At 33.9% G+C, this 25,000-nt stretch overlaps 1 protein-coding gene across 17 annotated transcripts in view; it reads left to right on the forward strand.

The window, feature by feature from the left end:
* Window positions 1–25,000, forward strand: part of LOC115223710 (collagen alpha-1(XXV) chain) — a 242,380-nt gene that overhangs the window by 118,186 nt on the left and 99,194 nt on the right. For 16 of the 17 annotated variants that reach the window (XM_036513374.1, XM_036513405.1, XM_029794403.2 and 13 more), the window contains exons 3-5: window positions 19,623–19,666; window positions 21,839–21,874; window positions 23,577–23,612. In XM_036513374.1, the coding sequence (XP_036369267.1) occupies window positions 19,623–19,666; window positions 21,839–21,874; window positions 23,577–23,612 (116 nt within the window). The remainder of the gene's footprint in view (window positions 1–19,622; window positions 19,667–21,838; window positions 21,875–23,576; window positions 23,613–25,000) is intronic. The other variant, XM_029794408.2, reaches the window with a different exon arrangement.

The raw sequence follows: 25,000 nt of genomic DNA on the forward strand, positions 1-25,000 counted from the left end.
GTGGCAGATGCTCTGGAGCATTGACCTCCGAAAATCTGCAGAAAACAACTTCCGTCACTTTCCGGGGGGAAAAACTAGAAGTAGTTGATAGCTTCCGCTATCTAGGTGACCAAGTCAGTAGTGGGGGCGGGTGCGCTGAAAGTGTAACTGCTAGAATAAGAATAGCCTGGGCAAAGTTTAGGGAGCTCTTACCTCTGCTGGTGACTAAAGGCCTCTCGCTCAGAGTAAAAGGCAGACTGTATGATGCATGTGTACGAACAGCTATGCTACATGGCAGTGAAACATGGGCCGTGACTGCTGAGGACATGCGTAAGCTTGTGAGGAACGAAGCCAGTATGCTCCGATGGATGTGTAATGTCAGTGTACTTACTCGACAGAGCGTTAGTACCTTGAGAGAAATGTTGTACCTAAGAAGCATCAGTTGTTGTGTGCAAGAGAGACGATTGCGCTGGTATGGTCATGTGGCGAGAATGGATGAAGATAGGTGTGTGAGAAAGTGCCAATCCCTAGCAGTTGAGGGAACCCGTGGAAGAGGTAGACCCAGGAAAACCTGGGACGAAGTGGTGAAGCACGACCTTCGGACGTTAGGTCCCACCATGGAAATGACTAGAGACCGAGACCTATGGAAGTATGCTGTGCGTGAGAAGACCCGGCAAGACTAGTGAAGCCATAATCCGTGGCCCCTACCTGGGACGTAGTCAGTCCACCTGTGCATACCTTCCTTCTCGTGACACTTGTGAAGACCTGTTGAGGCAAGTGAGAATCGAATCAAATCAAATCAAATCAAATCGAACCAAATCAAAATAGATGAACATCAATGGAATTTGTATCCTTGTGGTACCAGTGCCGGTGGCACATAAGAAAACCATCCGAACGTGATCGTAGCCAGTACCGCAACGACTGGCCTCCGTGCTGAGGGCACGTAACAAACACCATCCGAGCGTGGCCGTCCGCCAGCCCCGTCTGGCACCTGTGTCGGTGACATATAAGAAAACACCATCCGAGCGTGGCCGTCAGCCAGCCTCGTCTGGCACCTGTGTCGGTGGAACATAAAAAACACCATCCGAGCGTGGCCGTCTGCCAGCCTCGTCTGGCACCTGTGTCGGTGGCACATAAAATCACCCACTACACTCTCGGAGTGGTTGGCGTTAGGAAGGGCATCCAGCTGTTGAAACACTGCCAGATCTGACTGGCCTGGTGCAGCCTTCGGGCTTGCCAGACCCCAGTTGAACCGTCCAACCCATGCTAGCATGGAAAGCGGACGTTAAACGATGATGATATATATATATATGAGTCAGCCCTAAAAAGTCCTTTTTTTTTTTGTTAGTACTAAACTTATAGCACTCTGATAAGTAGCTAACTTTGGATGTTCACTCATTTGATACTTGACATGTCAACATAGTTCACCATTAACTTACAATGAGATATGTTGCATTTTGTATGCTTGGGATCATTCTGAAAATGAAGTATCAAAATGAACATTATTGACACCTCATGCTTTTCTTATTTTAAAAAAGGCAAAAAGTGGAGGAAACCTGCACGTAAATATGCGCTGTGTATGGAGAGGATGCTGTTATGAAATAAGTGTGCTAAAAGAGATTTCCAAGATTTCAATCTGGAAATCTTTCAGTTCAAGATGCATCTGTCTGGCCAGCCAGTTGAGATTAACAACAATATCAGCCCCTGTTGTATGACCAGGATGATCCCAAATGTCAAAACTGAGTGTTTAAAATCATCCACATTATATGTGATAAATTCTAGTCAATTTTATTTTGAATTTATTTTAATTTACTTCTATACCTATTAATTAAGATTGTCTTAAAACTTATGGGAGATATCAAGTGAAAGTTTTACATGCTCACTCTATTTACATTTTGTAACATGCCCAATCTCAAAACATTTATTTGATCAAGCATGTCTTCAGATCATGACATCTGAGAAAGTGAATGAACTATAGGATTATTATATATTTCCATATGTTATGGCATGTATTACATAACATTGTATGAGATATGGAATAAAGATATTGTTCATTTATGGAAACAATTGTAATGTCAACTGGACTTCTCCTTTCCTTATTAACTATATATATATAAATATATATATACATATATATATATATATATATATATTATATATATATATATATATATATATATATATATATATATACCATAGTGCAAACACACTATCTTTTTAAGATAGCATACATAGATTTGATATCATTGTATCGTACATTTTATAGTGTAAAATGCATAAATATACATATGCCATGCATGTGAGAAGAATGCTAGCAAGACATGCAATATGAATGAAGATCAAACATCAACAATGGAAATCATAGAGCTATAAGATAAAATGCAATTACGTTAAGAGACTATGCATTTGTAAAGCAATGAAAAATGACTACCTAATTACTACTGTCAATAAATTTTATAATATATACTAGCTTAAGGTGACCCGCTCTATGTGCAGGTGAGGGTGTGGTTGTTACTTTCTTTTGATTCCTTTCTGTTTCTTAAATCTTGCCTTAATTTTCAAAAATTCAAACCCATTTTCTGTACTTAAATTACAAATCCGCTTCCGCTTTATCATGTTGAAAATTTGAGTGAAATTGAGCAAAAGTTGTCCAATCTAGACCCCCAAGTGTCCCCAAAAATCAATAAGATCCTCGTTTTCACAGTAAAGCAACCACTGTAGTGCCCCAAAACGTCTCCCTATCAATTTCTCACCTCAAGTTACCCACTCCTGTAAATTTTAATCCCCTTTCAACCCCATTTAGACCCCTTTTTACATAAAAATCCAATTTGTATCAACATTCGCCTTCATTTTATAGATTAGATTAAAGATAACTGCCTCTAGCCCCTGCAGCAACACGAAAAGCCACCATTATTCAAACAGTACGACCTGTCTATCCCATAAGACTCAATTTTTCCCATATTCCTCACCATGGCAACCAAACGGTAGCCCCAAGAGACTTGGAACCCTCCTCACACCATTGCCCACCCCATTTACCCCCCCAGTGTAAATTTTGACGCCAATCCGACCCCATCTACCACCCCTTAAACCGTTCCCATCCCAAAATGAGGCAAATAACCAGGAAATCAAACAACTTTTTCGCATTTCAGCTTCATAGATATTGATTATACATATATATATATATATATTATATATATATATATATATATATATATGTGTGTGTGTGTGTGTGTGTATACACATATATATATTTATTATATACACACATATATATATAAATTAACACAATATATCTGATTAATAATATCTGTTGTGATTGTGCGGTGGTGGTGGGCGATAATAATTCACCGTTCTAAAAGACCTGTGGCATGAATGTTTGAACTTTTGCGGCTGTCAACGCTTTCTCTCTATAGATAAAGACAGACGTACAGTGAGAGAAGTGGTGTGAGAAAGGGTGACAGAGAGATGGTGAAGGCAGAGAGGGGATGAGAGTGGAAGATCTCAAACCGCGTTATAGAGAGAATGTGGAGGGAAGGAAGGAAAGAGAGAGATCGAGGAAGACAGTGTGATATCCGAAAGAGAGAAACGAAAGAGAGAAACGACAAACACTTGTCAAAGTCTGGGTTTTGTTGCCCTAGTAACCACAGCTTTTGAGATAAGGGTTTCTAACCTAGTCCAGTCGCTTCCTTGCCTCTTTTTACATGTCCCTGTAAATTTTGGTGCCAATCCGACCCCATCTACTGCCCCTTAAACCATTCCCATCCCAAAATGAGACAAACAACTTTTTCGCTTTATAGATATTGAAATATTACATACATACATACATACATGCATGCATGCATGCATTGCATTACATTTTTAATACAGTTAGGATTATGTAATAAACACAATAATCATCAATACTGTTATGCTATTTATGTTTATGTGTAGTGAAAAACTGAGCCCATCTGGTTCACTGTATTGTCATTCTCATGTGCAAACCAAACAAAAGTAGTATATTCTTTGTTTATATCCAAGCCTTAGGACTGAAACCTGTAAAAGAATAAAAGAAATATAACATGCTGTTATATAATAAAATTGTTTATATATAAAATGAAAGTGAAGTGAAACAAGCTGATATGTAGATTTGTAATTGCAATCTCATCTTAGTATTAATTATGTTATAGCAATGAATATACATACACAAATGTGCCACACTAATTTTATTTCCTCATAACTTCCAGAAAAATGGATATTTTTTAAATGAAATTTTATACAGATACGCTTCAGATAGTGTAGATTTCAATTTTATTGAAATTTTTGTGAAAAAAATGTATTCAAAGGAAGGAGTGGCTGTGTGGAATTCAGTGCCACTGTGTGGTACCTTGAGCAAGTGTCTTCAAAGCCTTGTGAGTGGATTTGGTAGATGGAAACTGAAAGAAGCCCATCATATATTGGAGCAACCCATGAATAATACAGTTTTTTTATACTGCTCTTAATTTTCAAAATTAAGATAAACAAAATTCTTTTTTTCATCTAAAATATAATCTACAATGCTCTTCCATCTATCTGGTAAACTTGCAAGGCTCCTCTTCCAAAATTCACTTGTTCATGATGAAAAATACTCTTCCAGTACTGTTCTGACCTTGTCTATAGAATTCATATTTTTTCCATCCAAATGATTTTGAAGACTGCAAAATAAATGATAATCAGATAGGGCAATGTCCAACAAATATGGTGGGTAGGGCAATGTCCGTTGAATATGGTGGGTGAGGTATATTTTCCATTCAAACTGCTCCAGCCTTTGGAATGTCATCCTTACCGTTTGTGGTCAAGCAGTATCCTGATGGAAGAACACCTTTTGTCTTGAAACCAAAGATAGTCATTTTTCTTCTAGCACAGGTGTCAGTGAACGGTTTAATGGCCAAATCTAAGCTTCTCTGCTAGTTCCCCAACAGTTACAATGGGATTTTGTTTGCAGGACATCCTCGTCAAGCTCTACAGATCTCCAGGACAAGGCTTGTCTTCTAAGAGGCTGTAGTTTCCAGCTCAGAATTTCTGGAACCACTTTGCATTGTTCCTTTTATTGAACTTATAAAACAAAATATGCTGAATATGCTCCTTTGTCACTTCTATTATAGCTTTGAAAAAAATAACTTTTAAAATCGAATTGCACTCTTCAAAACTCCACTAAAAACAAGTACAAGGTAAAATTATTACCTGCTTTTATAGCAAGTTGATGCAGATAGTTTATCCCATCCCCATCTGACTTTTAGTTCATGCAAGTGAAAAAAACCACATTATTTTTGTGTATGTTTGTATGTATGTATTTGTGTGTCTGTATTTGTCCCCCCCACCATCACTTGACAACTGATGTTGGTGTGTTTACATCCCTGTAACTTAGCAGTTTGACAAAAGACCCTAATAGAATAAGTACTAGGCTTACAAAGAAAATGTCCTGGGGTAGATTTGTTCAACTAAAAGACGGTGCTCCAGCATGGCCGCAGTCAAATGACTGAAACAAGTATATAAAAATTTTTTAAAAAGGCAGTGGGGGAGAGGAGTTTAAGAAAATTCACATGTGTTGGGTTTGTTTTCTCGCATAAGTTTTGAAAAGAATGACTATTTTCAATGAAAATTGCAACAGATACCTTTCACAGTGTGTAGATTATGATTTTATTGGAATTTGGTATGATGATAAAAATTGATAGGATAGCACATGACACACATGACTTCTTTTTTTTTTTTTTTTTTTTTATTTGTTGCAACACATATTCTGATACGATAGAATCTACATTATCTGAAGCATACTTTTAGAAAATTTCATTAAAGAATATCCATTTTTCAGAAAGTTATGAGTAAACAAAGTCAGTGGGGCACATATGTGTAGGTATTGTGCCGCTAAGTCCATATATCATGGTGCATGTCCATAATAAACATATTATTTTAAATATATAATGTAGATATATATATTTATAATCCAAGATTACATATATTTACAAGCATCACATAAAACATGGTATTTGCATTGTAAAACTAACTCTTGTAACCCCTTTTCTCATAATATTTAAAAATGTACAAAAATTTTGTTTTTAGTTACTGCTAATTACTACCTCATTACATTTATTCAAAAGCAGTGAATTAGCAAGATCTCTTGTGCATTCTGGCAACATAATCCACATCTCTTCCATTCACTTTTGTATGGAATTACATATTTCACAATGCTCCATTTTGACTAATTATGTATGCTATTAAGGCAGTGAGCCAGCAGAATCATTAGTGCACTGGATGGTATGCTTAGCGGTATTTCACCCATTTACGTTCTGATTTCAAAATCCACCAAGGTTGACTTTGCCTTTCATCCTTTCAGTGTCAATAAATTAAGTACCAGTGAAATACTGAGGTCAATGTAATCGACTTAACATCTTCCCCCAAGCTGCCCTTATGGCAAAAATTTGAAATCATTATCTATGTTATTATTTCTGTGTTGTACATATTCAGCTAACAAAATTGAGCGGACTAACTTTGAATTTTTGAAGCTGTAAAGCCTATGTATTCCTTGAAATTTGCTCACATAACTATTATTACCATCTTATAAAGAAAACACTTATTTGAAGGGTATGCATTCACCTTCCTACAATCACACATACTTTGTGTATTACCAGTCATTCTATTAAAACTGTTATGTATTTGCTGAGCATTCATATCCTATAGATTGCTGGTTCCCCACAGTTACATCCCTGATATTAATTTCTATGTTAGAATTGCTTTCATTAATACCTTTAGTGATTAGTACAGTCACTATCATTAATTACTTTTGTGTACGATCTGTCTCTGCAGCTCAAAAGCTCTTAAAAAGAAGTGCAGTTCAAAAAGCAAATGCTATTACTCTTTTTTTCTTTCAAATCTATTATGTGCTAGTGTCTAACATTCATCCTTACCTTACATAGAAACAGGTGTGAGTTGGCAACAGGAATGGTATTCTGATGTAAAAGTTATGCCTTGACAAATTCTGATTAATACAAGCATGAAAAAGTCAATGTTAAAACAATAATGATGATGACATGAGCTACATAGGCAATTTTGTCCATCTATACACACAAGTCCACTAATTATAAATTTCAGGTGATTCAATAGCTTTTGGAAGTAGTATAAAGTTTTGTTTAGCTTATAGTATAGACAGCATCATTCACAAGAAATATCCATAACATCCATGAAATTTACTTCTAAGGTCATAGCAATAGCAAGTCCTTCCAAAAGCCTTTGTAGTTCTCTCTTAATCTGCATGACTGTAGATGGGTTTTAGCCTGTCACTATAAGAAGGCAGTCATCTCAAGATAATCCACTGCCAGTGTCCAGAATGTACTCACACACACACACACTTGCATACATGTATACATACATATACAGGAAAAAATAAAATCTAAATTATATTGAGAATGTAGAAAAGGATAACAGTCATCAGAAAGAATGGTAAAAAAAATGTAATTTTGGAATCCATTCATTTCAAATGTGCACGTAATGTGAATATTTGGTGTTCACTCACAAAATGTGAACATTAGAAACCCTGTTCTAAATGTTAGAATACTCTTGTCTTTACAGCACTCCAAACCTCTATATTCATTGAACCAATTTAACTTTGTCTTTTAACATAAGGAAAAACAGATCTTTTTGAAAGTAAGAAGTAGCTCCCTTTTTTTTGTTACTGACCTATTACAAATGAGTACAAAAATATATTCTATCTTCCATATTTATCATATATATGTGTAACACAAGGCCATTGTTCATTCGTTTGAAATAAAGTTTATCTTCAGTGGCAGGTTTCTTACTTAAACAACAAAGTATTTCGTTTCATACTAATCTAATACTACCTCAATTATGTCTACCGGATTTTCATTTAATCAGGTGGCTATTCACAACATCAATGATTGTTTTATTCACTTTATTCTTTATCAGGGCAACAGTTTCTAATCCAAGAATGTAGATTGGTTGTGAGTATATGCCATTGAAAAGACCCAAAAAGGCTGAAATGTGTATCTGCCATTCTTACTGGTTGCTACTGGAACGAAATTTTGTCTCCCTTTGATATTTATTATGTTCTTTTGACAGCACATCCTTAGATGTTATCTCTGGACAAATACTACAGTAACTGCCCTATCAACAGCATGTACACATTAAGTTTGAAATGTAGATGGCTATTTTAATTTAATATTGTCTCAATTGCATACTGTGGATTTTTATTCAGTTGGACAGTTGTTTGCAACATCAGTGAATGCTTTATTCACTTTTTTTTATTTCGTGGATAGTGAGCATGTGGCTGATTGCAAGTACACCAAAATTCAGCTGGCATTCTCTCTAGCAGCTGCTGGGATAAGTTTTCATTTCCCTGATATTTATTGTTTTTAATATAGAATGCCTATAAGAGATATTAATTAGCTCAGGGAAATTACTACAGTAACTGGGCTATTGACACTATGTATACATTAAGTATGAAACACAAATGGCTATTACATAATAAAAATAAGAAAATGTTCATGATGATTCATAATGAGTGGAGAGCTGCAAAATAGTAAAGATAATACAGAAAGCAGGAGATGGATGAGAGAGAGAGAGAGAGGAAGACAGAGAGAGATAAAGTAAGGTTGTGTAGATTGCAAGAGTGTGTGGGGAAAAAGGAGAGGAAGACATAGTGCATGGGGAGATTGAGAGATATAAGGTTTCGGAGGAGAGATAGAGGATGCTCAGTGTAAAATGTGGGTGAATATCAAGTGAAATGGTTCCAGGTAGTCCAAGTGAAATGGTTCCAGAAAGATAAGTGGTATAAAAAAAACTGTCTATAGAGGTGATGAGTAGTGTTGACAAATTGATGTGTGCAGGCAGGTAGATTGATAGACAAATAGACAGGCAGACAGTAGGTCTTCTCAAGAACCGCATATCACTAGTCATCCCTGTCCTTTGTCATCCCCTGTGAGTTTCAAGGGCCTGAGACCAGCCTTCACCATATGTCTCACATTTCTTCTGCAAGCTCCACATTCAGTGATCTACACTTCCTTATACAACTGTCCTCAACTATATGTATCACATGTCCATACCGGCATAGTCTTCTTTCTTGCAGACTATTTCTGACTTCTCTTGTGTCCAGTTTTCCTCCGCACATTTGTACCATGTCATTTATGCACACTTACATTGTACATCCAATGGAGCATGCTTGCTTCATTTCTTTCCAGTTTTCTTCTGTTCTCAATATTCAAGGCCTATATCACACTATGATCCAGCATCATAGATCTAGCCCAAGCTTCATACAGTCTACCTTTCACACTTAAGGAAAAATATCTTTTGTTGTCAGCAGCAGTAGTAGCCTTCCTGAATTTTTCCCAGCCCATTCTTACTCTAGCTACCATATTTTCAGAGTAACCATCTTTCCTTGATTCTAGTGAGCCATCCTGGTATTTAAGAAAATCTAATTCCAGCATACTCATAGTAATACTGCTCAAGTGCATCTATCCTTATGAAGCTTACATTCTCAGCTAGTCTGCTATCTAGAGATTTCTAAAGGAATGGTGTTGTAATGGAAAAAAAAATAATAATGAGACTCATTCCATTTCCAGTGAACTAACTACAAGTGGCAGATACACATTGAGTTATTAACCCAAAATTACCAGCAAAGAAACATTGAGTGATGTATATATAAACTAGAGATATTTGATTGGTTATTTGTAATGTTTTTCTTCATCAACTCAATATGTGCCTAAGTAGTTTGTTGCTCCTTATTTAAACTTTTTAAAATTTCTAAAGTCATTCTAAAATGTAATCATTGTTTATAACATTTCTCTGTAAGTTAGCCTCTCACAGAATCTCTTACTTAATGAGTGGACATTTGTTGAGGTATTCCTGTATACATTGTGTCATCAATTCAATATGAAATTTTGAAATCCTCTGCCATATCATTTTATATAATCAACAATATTAGGCACACGTATCTAAATATCTACCAAAAATGTTTAATAAAATCTATGAAGTCTGAATACAAATACCAATGTGGCCACCCTGAAAGAGGCACTATCTTAAAGCCAGAGTATTGTTGGTCAATCATCTGAATACAGAAAACAAAAGATTAAAATATTTTAAACGTAGAACTGATAAAACATTTTAAATATGTATTCAAAATGGCATCCAAAAAAAATGTTTTGTGGGAATATTTTCCTGAAGAATATCAAATACAGTAGTTGGGAACATAGATGAGCTCTTTAACAAAGTATTTAGATTAAATGTCTTAAAACATACAAATATTCCATTATCATTTAACTTTAAGGCAGTGGATTAACAGTATTATTAAAGCCTCAAACAAAATGCCTTGTGATATTTGTTCCAGCTCTTTATGTTCATTGTTCAATTCCTGCTGAGGTCAGCGTTATCTTTTGTCCTTTTGAAGTTAAAAAAATAAACACCAATCCAGGGTGGTTGATTGGTGTAATTATCAGAGCACTGACCAAAATGCTTTGAGGTGCTTATTCCAGATCTTTATCTTCTGGGTTCATCTATAATAACACTGGTTCCAACCCATCTTTCCTTTGGACAACATCAGCAGCATGAAGTCAAAAACTAGCTGTATGGACATATGCTGTTCTTCCATAATAAAACTCTCGCTTATAACTGCATGCTAGTAAGTACAATTAATTAATGCATTTATATAAATAGAAATTGCCATCATCAACATATCAGTTCCCAATTCTATCAAAATGTGTCACTATTCATCAATCAAGACTATATATTTGCATTGCAAGAACTTTTATGAAACAAGTCATGAAGGGAAATACTTTCGAAAACACAAAATATATTTTAAAATTCCATTAAGAATTTCTGTACATTTATAAATGCACAAAATAAAACTTCCCATTATTACTACCTCGGGCAAAGATATGTGTATGAGTGTGTGTGTATAATATATATATATATATGTGTGTGTGTGTGTGTGTAGTATTTAATAAATCATATGGTATACACCTAGTTGTTTGCCAATGCGAGATGGGTCAAAACGGTTGTAGTGATCAATAAAGATTTTCATACCTCCCATCTCTCTCATTAATTATATATATATATATATATATATATATATATATATATATATATATATATATATATATTATATATATATATATATATATATATGTATGTATTAACTACTTGTATTAGACAAATCCAAGTATACAAATTTTGACACAAGTTGAACAATCTTAGGGAAGAGGCTGTTGATTACATCTACCCCAGTTCTCAGTTTGTACCTATTTTTATCACCCCAGAAAAATGGAACGCAAAGTTGACCTCAGTGGAATTTGAACTCACTATGTAAAGACAGACAAAATGCTGCTAAGCATTTTGCCCAGCATACAAACAATTCTGCCAGCTCACCACCTTCACCTTCATCATCCTCATCATCATCATCAACATCTAATGTCCATTTTCCATGCTGGCATGGGTTGAATGGTTTAACAGGAACTGGCAAGGCCAGAGGTCACACCAGGTTCCATAGTTTGTTTTGGCTTGGTTTTATGGCTTGATACCCTTCCTAATACCAGCCACTCTACAGAGTGTACTGGGTACTTTTTACGTGGAAACACCACCCACACCAGTGCTTTTCATGTGCCACCTTGGTTTTAGGATCTCAATTCTGTTGTGACGAGTTGGTCTTCTTGAGTACATCATTGCCCCACATATCTCAGTCCTCTGTATATAAGTACACAAATATTAGACATACAGAATGGACTCTCCAATACTTCCTAAAATTGTTGACATGTTCCATGACAAGTAAATGCATAAATCAACACTAATTTTCATAATAATTGTCATAAGTACCAGTGAATAATTTGATATACTTTTTTAGCAAATGGTCTCATCTTAACTTCATTAAGAAAACTAGAGAAAACACTGGCCCCCACCAGGCAGTTTTATGATAGTTGCTTAGTAATATTTACATATTTGATTCCCAATTTGTATTATTTTTCTGTTACTTCTAATTTTCCTTTATATCTTTTATTCATCTAATAGTACTCACTAACTCAGTAAATATTTCTTTCAGAATTTTTTCAATCTTAACCCCTCTCTTTTAAACGAACTGCAAGTCCTCTTTGTGGTTGTTTATTATGTTAGAAATACCTAGATTGTGTGGGTATATTCTAAAGCCTAAAACATACAAAATAAACATATGCACAAATTACCCTCTTTTTTTTTTGTTGTTGTTGTTCTTTAGATTCATCCCGATCCCACTCAGCTAACCTCCTGGTAACTTGAAATTATGTTCATATTAAGGAACAGCTAGTATTATTTCTGAGGGTAATTTGAAATCAATTTTAGATTACCACTCAAATCCTTCCCCAAATATTCATCATATCTGTGACAAATAAACTTGTTTTCTGTGTTTGTGTATGCATTAGGTACACGAGTGTAAATCACAGAGAAAGAGTTTTGAGTATCCATTTCATAGGTTAAAGTTGAAAAATTTGCATTTGAAGTGTATAAAATATTCTTTTTGTATAATAATTGTGTATAAAAATATTTTGTTTTGTATATGAATGAATATATTTCATTTGCATTTAAAGTGCATGTGTATTAATATATTTTGTTTTGTTTGATATATATTTCAGTCACTAGATTGTTATTTTAAAAATATTTGCAGGCTCATAATCTCTGATGTTCAAAGTGTTTTGTTAAAGGCAGCATAAAAATGCTAAGGAATGTACTGGAAAAAATCATATTGAAAAACTTGCCTTTAGTTGTGACTGATTTCTTTTCTGTTGACATATATTTGTGCTGAGATATTAATACTAAAATTTATTTATAACCTATATAAACACAGCTACAGATGTACAGACATGAAAAATGATATTTTTTAAATTCTTGTTCATCATATGAACTATGACAGCATAAACAGAGGAGGTTCCAGCAAAGGAATTAACTATCAGAAATACAGTTTCAGATTTTTGAAAATAATGGTAGCAAATTAAAATTAATTATTTAGTTGAAAAGAAATTTGAAAACCTTTTTTTGATAAAAATATGTAAAAATTGGAATTTTAAAAAATCTTCTGGACAACAGTGAATTTAATAATAGCTTTCTTTTAGTAAAAGTTTCATGATTCCAACTAATTAATAAGCAGCTTTCTCTATTATAGTATAGATATCCCATAGAAAAGATAGTTTAGCCTATTCTTTTTTAAGTGTGGTGTTACCTTCCCTTTCTATACAAAATTTTAAAAAATTCCAGAATTAGTAATTAAAATTAATTTGCTCAATAAAATCTCCAATTGTGTATTTGATTAAGCACACACAAGACTAAATGTTTAAAATAATTTTCCATTTCTAAAAACTGAGGTATGCTCAGTTTTTAAACATACTGTAAAACTACAATATTGTTTTCTTACATTTAAAGGTTTACATTTCATTTAATGTGGCGACATTATCTTATAATTAATATTTCTAATAATGAAATCTTGAATCACTATCCCACTTTGCAAAAGTTTTTTAAACAACATGTTGTTTTCGTTTTCTGTAAAATGTTTGTTTACTTGCTAAAATTGTAATAAATATAGCAGAAATGTATATACAATGCAACACAACTTATTATTCTGTTTCTTAATTTCTCTTGACAATTAAGGTTCAGAAATACTTTTCAGTATAAATACATAGTATAACGCAGTGTGACTTCAACATGAATTAGCTACAAATTATTAAATACATTCTAATGTATATAGAAGAGGGTGTAAATTCATTATGTAATTTACAATTTTATAGTTATGATTAGAAAATTTCATAAAATGTTTACATGTGTCAAAATCATCATCATCGTTTAGCATTTGCTTTCCATGCTGGCATTGGTTGGATGGTTTGACTGAGAACTGGCAGGCAAGCCAGGAGGCTGCACTAGGCTCCAATCTGATCTGGCAAATTTTCTATAGCTGGATGCCTTTCCTAATGCCAGCCACTCCCAGAGTGTAGTGGGTGCTTTTTATGTGCCACTGGCACAGGGACCAGTCAGGCAGTACTGGCATTGACCACACTTGAATGGTGCTTTTTATGTTCCACCAGCATGGGTGCCAGTTAGGTGGTACTGGCAACGACCACACTCAAATGGTGCATTTTACATGCCATCAGCATGGGCAATATGCATATATGTTTAAAAACATGTCACATTTGCATGTATGCAGGTATGCTTAATTGTCAGATTTTAAATTCAAAGTATGTATAATTAAGATAATATTGGATTTTAGTCATATCTATGATGAAAATGATTGCAAAAGGAAAACTTTTTTAAATACATAATACAAGCATACCTTTTCAATGTGACCAACAATAAATATCTTGACATTTTAACATATTTTATTACTGTTTAATGACATATTACATTTGACTTATTAATTAATATAATGTTAATTAGAATTAACTAACATCATTTTAATTGCATACATTTTCAAAAATATACATGTTATTCAATGACAATGATGAGAGTGATGAGGGTAGCAAGCATTGACAATGGTGGTGGTAATTTGATATAAAATTCACCAAAGCTATAGCTGCTCTCTCTCTCTCTCTCTCTCTCTCTCTCTCTTGCTCTATCTCTATCTATCTCTCCCCCATCTCTCTCTGTCCACTCATTCTCTTTCCCTCTCTCTCTCTGTCCCATCACTCTCTCTTCCTCTCTCTCACACACACACACACACACACTGATTCATTGTCTATGAGAAAGATTTTTTAAACTTTGAGATGTTCCAAGATTTTGATAGCTAATATGGCAGTGCATTCCATTTTTTGGACCACGGTGTTCTGCACTTATATTCTCTTGATTATTACATTTATTGGCTGTAGCTGAAAATATGATCCACTGGAATTTCAAGAGGTAATACAGGCTCAAAACATCTCAAATTCAGTGAAAATTTCAGAATTTCTTTCACTAAACCTACACAACAGAAAAAAGGATGATTCAGGGAATATACAGACAGTTCTGCACAAGGATAAATGTGCCCAGTATGGTGAAATATGGTTTCAGTTCTCGTTAACCTAGATCAATGTTCAACATAACAGGCCTATTTCTGTGTAATTTTTTGCTGCTTCTAATAAATTGCCTTTTGGGTTTTTTTTTCTTTTAGGACTTTTTGAGTGAAACAGGTGCATTATTTTAGCTTATTTCACCTTAGAAACAGGTGATAACAAAAATAAATTTAAATGATTTAATTTTGGCATGAAATTGGATATATAATTATTTTTAGCATTTGTATTATAAAAATTTGCTAAGTTAAGAAAAGCTCTTTTGCAAAATAAATGAATAAAAATGCAAATTACAACAAATGTTTGATCATATGGAACGGAAATATCAAACTATTTCCTAATAGTAAAGATTGTTTACCAATATAACATGACAGTCCTGTTTTAGGACGAATGTTGCTTTATTGGCATGTGAAAAAACATTTGAAGGAGGTTGTCTCCAACTAGCTATACAACACAATCTGTGACCTTACATTTTCAAACAAGGGAATATAGCATTCCCACTCAGCTCGAAACAATATCTGTATATCATGATTTCTGGGTTATTTCTCTTCATCAGCACAGAATAATTGTTCGGCTAGAGGTGATGCTGCTGAATTCCAATTCGAAATATATAGTTTTCAAAGTGACAACTAGTCACTGATCTATAAATTAGGAAATTACTATTGATCAGTGACTAGTTGTCACTTTGAAAACTATTTAATATTTCGAACTGGAATTTGGCAGCACCACCTCTAGCCAAACAATTATTCTGTGCTGATGAAGAGAAATAACCCAGAATTGTGATACACAGATATTGTTTTGAACTGAGTGGGGGTGCCACATTTTCTTGTTCGAAAATATAAGAACACAGATCGTGTCATATAGCCAGCTGGAAACGATGTCTCCGGGAGCTAAATTACAGTAACATTCGTCCTAAACCAGGACTGCCATGTTATGTTGGCAAACAATCTTTACTCCAAAGTACTATTGCTGAATATCTCGCATTGTGAGATTTAGAAATAGTGCAACAAACATGAAAAATTTGTCTTACTTCTAAGAAGAACATTCGATAAATGGACAACCCACAATCGGATAAAGCAGGACTGGTTTCTGACTCTTCAAATATGTTTATCAACGTTACCAGCGCCGCCTTACTGGCACTTGTGCCCGTGCTAGTTGGGTGCCAAGAGTACCATCCAAGCATGATCATTGCCAGAGCAGCCAACTGGCTTCCATGCCAGTGGCACGTAAAAGGGCACCGTTCAAGTGTGATCATTACCAACGTCATCTTACTGGCACCTGTGCTGGTGGCATGTGTAAAAAGATTTGAGCAAGGTTGTTGCCAGTACCTCCTGACTGGCCCGCGTGCCGGTGGCACGTAAAAAGCACGCACTACACTCTCAGAGTGGTTGGTGTTAGGAAGGGCATCAAGCTGTAGAAACTCTGCCAAATCAAGATTGGAGCCTGGTGCAGCCATCTGGTTCACCAGCCCTCAGTCAAAACCGTCCAACCCATGCTAGAATGGAAAGCAGATGTTAAACGATGATGAACGTAAATTTGACCAGTCTTCATCAGCTGCATTTACCTAGACAATATTTCAAATGTTGCTACATCGATGCCAGCATACTCACCTGAACGCTTAGCCGTTCACAGAATGAGAACAGTGAAAAAGTTTTCGATGGAAAATGAAATATTGCAATACAAGTGTATTACTTTCCAGAAAAATAAAGCACCGTAAAAGTAGAAGTGTAAATATAAATATAGATTAGTGGTACAATAATATAAATATACATGTAACAACAAACTACAAAAACTATATATATATATATAACAAACTACAAAAAAATATATATATTTTATATATATATATATAACAAACTACAAAAAAATATATATATTTTATATATATATATATGAAACAAACTACAAAAAAAAAATATATATATATATTGCCAGCGCCGCCTTGGCTGGCTTCCGTGCTGGTGGCACGTTAAAAGCACCAACCGATCGTGGCCGATGCCAGACTGCCCTGGCACCTGTGCAGGTGGCACGTAAAAAGCACCCACTACACTCGCAGAGTGGTTGGCGTTAGGAAGGGCATCCAGTTGTAGAAACACTGCCAGATCAGACTGGAGCCTGGTGCAGCCCCTGGCTTCCCAGACCCCGGTTGAACCGTCCAACCCGTGCTAGTGCGGAAAACGGACGTTAAACGATGATGATGATGATGATGATATTAAATATTGAATATATATATATTATATATGTAATATATGTATATCATACATTATATATATATGTGCATATATATATATATGCATATATACACACATACATGTACATGCCTACATATATATGTATATATACATGCATATATGGGTACTGGAGGTCAAAAAAACGTGAACGAAATGAGAATCAAGAACATAAAAAACGAAAGCATGGAAAATGAACCTTTTTTTCGAACAATGAAAGAAACAAATACAGAAACAAAACAGGCAACATAAAGAACATTCCCTTCATCAGTTGTCCCCTGTTTTATCTACACCTTTGAAATGCGGAGTAGATAAAACAGGGGACAGCTGATTAAGGGTATATTCTTTATGTTACCTGTCTTGTTTCTCTATTTGTTTCTTTCCTTCTACGAAAAAATGTTTGTTTTCCGTACTTTTGCTTTTTATGTTCTTGTTTCTCATTTTGTTCATGTTTTTTTGACCTCCTATACCCATATATCCATGCATAAATACATGTATATGTAGCATGTGCATGTATGTGTGTGTATATATGCATATATGTATATATTATTTGTATTCTTATATGATTGAATGCCACGCATCTATTTCCAAGTAAGTTTTATCTATACAGATATACATTGTATGTATATATATATGTATATATATATATATATATATATATCTATATATCTGTATTATATATATATATATATATATCATATATATATATGTATATTATATATATATATATTATGTGTTATGTGTGTATATATATATATATACATATATATTATTATAAATCATATATATATAATATATAATATATATATATATATATGTATATATAATATATGTATATCATATATGTATATATATATGATATATGTATATCATATATGTATATATATATATAATATATGTATATCATATATGTATATATATTATCATCATCATCGTTTAACGTCCGCTTTCCAAGCTGATCTGGCAGAATTTCTATGGCTAGATGAATGCCAACCACTCTGAGAGTGTAGTGGGTGCTTTTACGTGCCACGGGCACGAGGGCCAGTCAGGTGGTACTGGCAGCAGCTACACTCAATGGTGCTCTTTATGTGCCACCGGCACAGGAGCCAGTCCAGCAGCACTCGCAACAACCTCGATCAAATGTTTTTTCACATGCCAATAAGGCAATGTATGTAATGATCAAGCTTGAATGGTGCTTTTCTACATGCCATCAGCACGGAGGCCAGCTAGTTGCTCTGGCAACGATCACACTCATATGGTACTCTTCAGGCAATTAATTTCTAAGATGTACAAAACCCTAATCTTCAATGAAGGATCTTCTGGCTTTAATGCACTTTTTAAACTTAGTACTCTACTTTCTACCGTATGAAGGCTCCATGGAAATCCTCCAAAGTTAAGGTGTTCACAACCCTTGTCACAACCTCCTTCATCATCTCCTTCAACCTTAGAGAACAAACAAAAATAACAAGGGTCTAGATTTGGACATTAGGGAGGGTAAGCGACACTTTTGATGCCTATGTCTGTCAAATACTCGGTTATCAGGATGAAATTGTGGACTGGTGCAAGTGTTCTGTGTTTCTGCAATGATATATCTTCCTGAACTCCCTCAAAATCTCCACAAAGTATTCTTTGTTGACCATCTGACCAGAGAAAACTCAGTGGAAGTAGAAGATGCCCTTGTCAATAAAGTGAATCTTCCTGAACTGCCAGGTAGTCTTGCTTTGCCTAGCTTCCTGTGCCAGTGGAGAACAAATTCCCAGCTCATAAGCTAATCCATTACCAGTCAGGAGCATTTCATAAGTTTCTGTAGTATTTTTATCCAATTTAACACAAGAAGTTAATTGCATAGTAAGCTTCCAAATTGTCTTCGTATCCCGACTGCACTATGCAAATGAGTCAGCTGTGACAAGCAGTTTTAGTTGGGTGTATTCAAAGTGCTTTTTACAGCTGTCTCCTTCAATCTGGAGTAATAAAAGTTGATAAGTCAATTTGTTAGATATATAGTAATGCTATACTAAAATGACAATAATCTAAGACAGTGATGACTGCCTTTCAAAAGAAATGTCTCAAAACATCTGAAATGCACTTCGTGAAAGTTTCATAAGGGGATAATTGTGAGTTGAGAGATGCTTAGAATACATCTAAACATCAAAAAGTTACACTTCATAGTTGAAATCCTATGATTTTTTTTTTGCATATTCTTTTTTATAGGCTTATTGATTATCTTAAATGGTATATCTACTATTCTGTGTGATGTTTTGAAAGATTGTCTACTATTATGTATGATGGAATTCAAATTCAAAGTGTTGATATTTTTTTCCTTTTGGAATTAGGATTTCCAGAACATAAGCTTGTGTTTTTAAATATTCCATTTACTGATGGCAATTTTCTTTTATAGGTCAACCTGGTCAGAAAGGAAACAAAGGAGATCAAGGAAATAGTGTATGTTAAATTTATTCATAACGTGTGTGTGTGTGTGTGTGTGTGTGTGTGTGTGTGTGTGTGTGGTGCATCTTTCAGTAAAATTTTATTTTACTACTTACTTAAAGTTTCATGATAGTTGAGGGTGTTGACAATCCTGAGTAAATTAAGCCATACTGGAACTACTTTGAGCTGGTGTGTGCATTTACTTACATATTCCTTACTAATCCAATCTATGTGAACATAGAAAATGAGCAGTACACTTTGTTGTTGATGGCAATAAAAATGAGGAGTAAAATGATCATGAAGAAATGAGTAACCAAATATTTCCAACACAGTTTTAAATATGGATGTCGTTTCAAAATCTCAGAAAATAATTTTCATTTGACAGTTAAGATGCTGAATTAAAATTGTTAATGATCACACCAAAAAATGCCTCCAGAAAAGAAACAATTAAACTAATAAATTTACTACTGCAGCATGTGCTGGGAGAGCTCCCTGTGAATCATATTTTTTTATCAATTCTATGACCCCCAAGTATACATTAATGACCTATTATCACTTCAAACAATGTTCAGTCATACATAAATAATACACCCTTCATTCTCTCTAAATTTCTGCACTCAATTGTCATGCACATGCAACTTTAATCCATCCCTATGCCAAATCTCCCCGAACAGAGACCTCAAATTCTCTCTCTAGTGAGATTATATTAATTTCATCTTTCAACAGCAGAAAGACACAACTATTACATATCAAAATATCACTATCCTACCCCTCTCCCTAAATATGAACCACATGCACTAGAACCATCAGTCATGGCAAATACTAGACTTCACAAAGACTAGTCTTTTTTAGGGCCTGAAAGTCCTCCAACCCTCAACAACAACTAATCTTCCATAAAATGCACATCTGAAACAGTCCTGCTGTTACACATAAAGAGATCCTAGACTGCATTCTACAAATTGATTAACATGAAGTCACCAACATGCTCCAACCTCTAGGCCACGGATGTGCAAACTTTTCTCTCTACCTTTTTCTTGCTGCTATGACAACTGTTGTGAAGGCACATGGCTCAGTGGTTCAAGCGTCAAGCTTACGATCGTGAGGTTGTGAATACAAATCTCAGACAGGGCTGCATGTTGTGTTCTTGAGCAAGACACTTTACTTCACATTGCTCCAATTCACTCAGTTGTAGAAATGAGTTGCGACATCACAAGTGCCAGGCTGTATTTGCCTTTCCTTTGGATAACATTGGTGGCATGGAGAGGGGAGGCCAGTATGCATGGGCAACTGCTAGTCTTCCATAAACAAACTTGCCCAGATTTGTGCCTGGGAGGGTAAATTTCTAGGTGCAGTCCCATGGTCAGTCACGACCAAAGAGAGTCTCAGCATGACAACTGTTCTTCAGAGTTGAATAGACTCATGACACCCCATTTAGACACTGATGATGCATTCATTTCACTTCACTTATATTGTGTCTACTCAGACCCCACACTCATCATTGTGCTCAATTCTTCCTTCTTACAACTTTGTCCCTTTTATAATTTATTTCTTGTTCTTGCTACTATTAAAGAAGAGCATTAGCTTTAACACTCCTACCAGTCTCAGAGAGCCTGCAAAGGCTATAAATACAGTTGTTTTCCTTCAGACCAAACCAATAAAAACAATATATCTTCCTTCATTCTTTGTTTTTTTAAAAACCTTTTTGGAGATAATAGTGTCATTGTTTCAAGTCACAACTAGCATGTCATCACCAATTTGTCATGACTATTTTTAGTAATGGAAGACAGTTACCTGTACAAATAAGATAATTTTGAAATTAAATGACTTCACTAATGCCATTAATCTTGACGAAAATTTGTAACTACATGTTTATGATTTAGAATTTTTGTGATCTACTCTCTCAAGATACAAGATCCTGTAAATTTATATCAAATCATAAACTATTTGATGAGGAAAATTTTAAATGTTAAAAAGGAATGGGGGAGATAAGAAATTACTATAAAATAAAATAACATATTTATGTTGAGTTTTGATTTCTCAAATAAAGCAATTATTGTTGAGGCTAATTAGTAATTAATAAAGAATTAGAATAACAAAAGTGTTTCTATTATGTACTGTTAAATATGCCTTTTATTTTTAGAAATACCCAAAACCTATTTACAAAATCTTTTTAAATTGTATTTGCAGGGTGACAAGGGTGATCAAGGAAGCAGTGGTTTTCCGGTATTTCATATTCCTTGTTACTTTAAAGTGGATTTTCTTCTAACTTCGATGCTTGCTTTAGCTTACATCAGCCACTTACTGTGTATTTAGTAATTTAACTTATATTTTTTAATGTAACTTTTTTTTTTTCATATATATGTTTAGTCAATGTATTTCATTTACCTGTTTTAGAATTTTTGACAACAAATGATTACTATGGAATAAATTTAGGATATTTCAGTAGTTTGAAACTTCTAAAAAATGACATGAGTAACGATATTAAAGCTATTAGCAAAACTTAGTGTTCGTCATTCAGATCAATAGCATCAGTATTTAGAGAATTTATGTAGTGTAGCTAAAATAAGTTAATAAACTTCTCAACTCAGTAGCCATAAGAAGAGTTCAGATTTTGTCTTCAGAATAGTGACGTCATCAGTTTTCTTCTACTTTTATTACCTTTTTGCGACTAATGTTTTCTTATCCTTTATACTGAAACAATCTAGAAGGTTGTATGATACACATAGTGTGTGGTAAAAGCAACATAGGCTTTCGCAGGGAATGGATCAAAGGGAGATGACTAAGTTTCTCTCAACAAGAGAATAATAGATAATGTATGTTTACGAAGAGTATTTAAAAGTTACTTGGGTAAGATAAGGCACAAGAAATACTGTATTTTAAAGTGTATAAAGAACCCTTTTTTTTTTGTTAAAAACTAGGTTAAAAAATATGGGAGTTTCTTATATATGGATAGTATTATAATCCCTTAAAAAACCTTTTTACCAAATTTTAAACCCCCAAAATTAGAGGGTTTCTTATGCATGAATGTTCTCTATAAACGCTAAAATACGGTACGTATATAAAATGGGACATCAAAAGTTTTCGGCTCTCAAAGAAGTACGATTCATATTTAGTATAGAAAACTGATGTTTGAGGCAAGGGAAATAACTCACTTATTCCAGAATGGTATTTCTTTCCAATATGATCCTCTTATTAATCTATCTTTTTAAATCATTTCTAAATGAATTAATTTTCAAAATCATATTATCATTATAGATTTTTATATCAGTATTTGATACATTTGCTAATCACTTCAAAAGTTTGTCAAAAAGGCTGAAACAATTATTGTTGAAGTTCATATGTTATTTTATTTTTTAAATTTGTTTTTATACTGCTTTAAAACCATATATTTCAAAATTTCTCCTATGTTCAAATTACTATATTAATACCCACCCACTGTTCATTCTCAATATATATTTTTAAGGCAAAAAGATTATTATACCTTTTATGCATTTTTAATTTAAAACATGCTTACATACTTTTAAAATAATGTTTTATTTATGAATTTTGCAAATATTTTCTAACAATATTATAAATATTTGTTTTCATTAGTTAAAAAAAATTGTTTAAAACAATTCATCAGAATTTTCATAGGCAGTATAAAGTAAATTTATAAATTAAAATTTCAAATCTAAGGAAACTTGGTGGTGGTCATAGTTATATAATTTGTTTTATATTTCTTGCTTCAAATGTAGAAAAGTGCTTTCCAAGATTTTTTTCCTTTAATTGAAAACAAAGTATATATTTTCAAATTTTTCATTAGTGAGTGTCGTTAAAGTGCTTCCATTTTTCTTGAAACTTCTTTTGGAGTAAATATTTATCTTAAATGCAGATTTTATGCCATATTTTCTTCTTTTATTTTTTTGTATAAACCTAAAACATTTAGGGACCAACAGGCCCACCTGGAATTCCTGGCCTTAAAGTGAGTATCCACCACATATCTAGTTTTATATTCATTTTTTAAAATCTCTCTCATATAGAGAAATAGGTCTGAAAATGAAAAATTGTCTTAAATGTGTTATATTTAGACAACAGTTATATATTTAATTATATACTATTTAATAATAATTTAAAATAATCTTGGTCATAGTGAATTTAGGAGAACTGATAATATTTTATTATATTCTAGTTTGTTATCCCTCAAAGGAGATATGAAAAAGGAGAATATAGTAAAAAGTTTTATAAATTGATTGATGCAACACATTAACACAAAAAAGTAAATACATGTAAAATTTAAAAATTTCAACTCACAACATCTTTAACATTAGCAAAACTATATCCAAAAGTGTAGATTTATTCTTCAAGGTTTAAAAAATATCAAATCCTTGATCAGGTGCATTTCATGTTGGTATGTAACTTATATATCTGGAACAAAGGAACATCCTTGACTACATCTACAAGGAAAGGCCATCAGGGCCACTGCCAGACACATTCTACAACCACTGACCTTCAGATATGCTGTTTTCTCTCTCTGTCTCCTTTAACTGTTATGATGGTATCTGTTCCTCTAAATAGCAAGCTGTGTTTCGCCTTTACCCAGGTTAACTGAAGCATTCGTCTCTCGTCTACATACATACTGTGTTTCAACCTCAACTTTGCACTAAATATTTTGCTGAATCTTTATATAACCTCTAGAACAGACTTACTGTCCACATTTTCTCACCTTGTAGAAGCTCAAGGTGGGCTTTATGATTCATGTCACAAGTCCTCTTCTGGCACAATAATAAAAAACTTGGCTCAAGTCCCAGCAGTTTAAAAAAGTGATTCATGATAATATACAAAACAAAACCTGTTGTATATCTTATACAGGGCAAGACAGTCTCCAAGTGATACTCTAATGATCCTCCTGTGTCACAATTGTTTACAAATTCTGTTTTAAAAAGTATTAATAAAAGAATATACCAGAGGAATACTGGCAGGCAACTAGTTATAGGAGTGCACATAAAAGCTAACTGTTTATGGTCTTATAACAATATTTTGATGCATTTCAAAATATGTTCCATTCATCATCACTATACATTAAATTAGTGAGGTTTAGTGTTTTGGCATAGGAAGCAGGACAGTGTTTCTAAATATAAAGCATATATGAAAATCCTGCCACTCACACCTGATGCAAAGGGCTCTTATGAATTCATGCTGCATTTGTTTTGAGAGTTCACTGGATAGTCATAAGCCTCAATTTTTAAATTAGACTTAATGACATTTTGCAATAGCTTTACTGTTAATAGGACTCCAGTGAGGTGGAGAATTTGAACTCAGAATGCAAAAAGCAAAAAAAAAAAAATAGATACTGCAATTCTACCCTAGACT

This window comes from Octopus sinensis, linkage group LG2, assembly GCF_006345805.1.
Source record: "Octopus sinensis linkage group LG2, ASM634580v1, whole genome shotgun sequence".
Classification (NCBI taxonomy): Eukaryota; Metazoa; Mollusca; class Cephalopoda; order Octopoda; family Octopodidae; genus Octopus; species Octopus sinensis.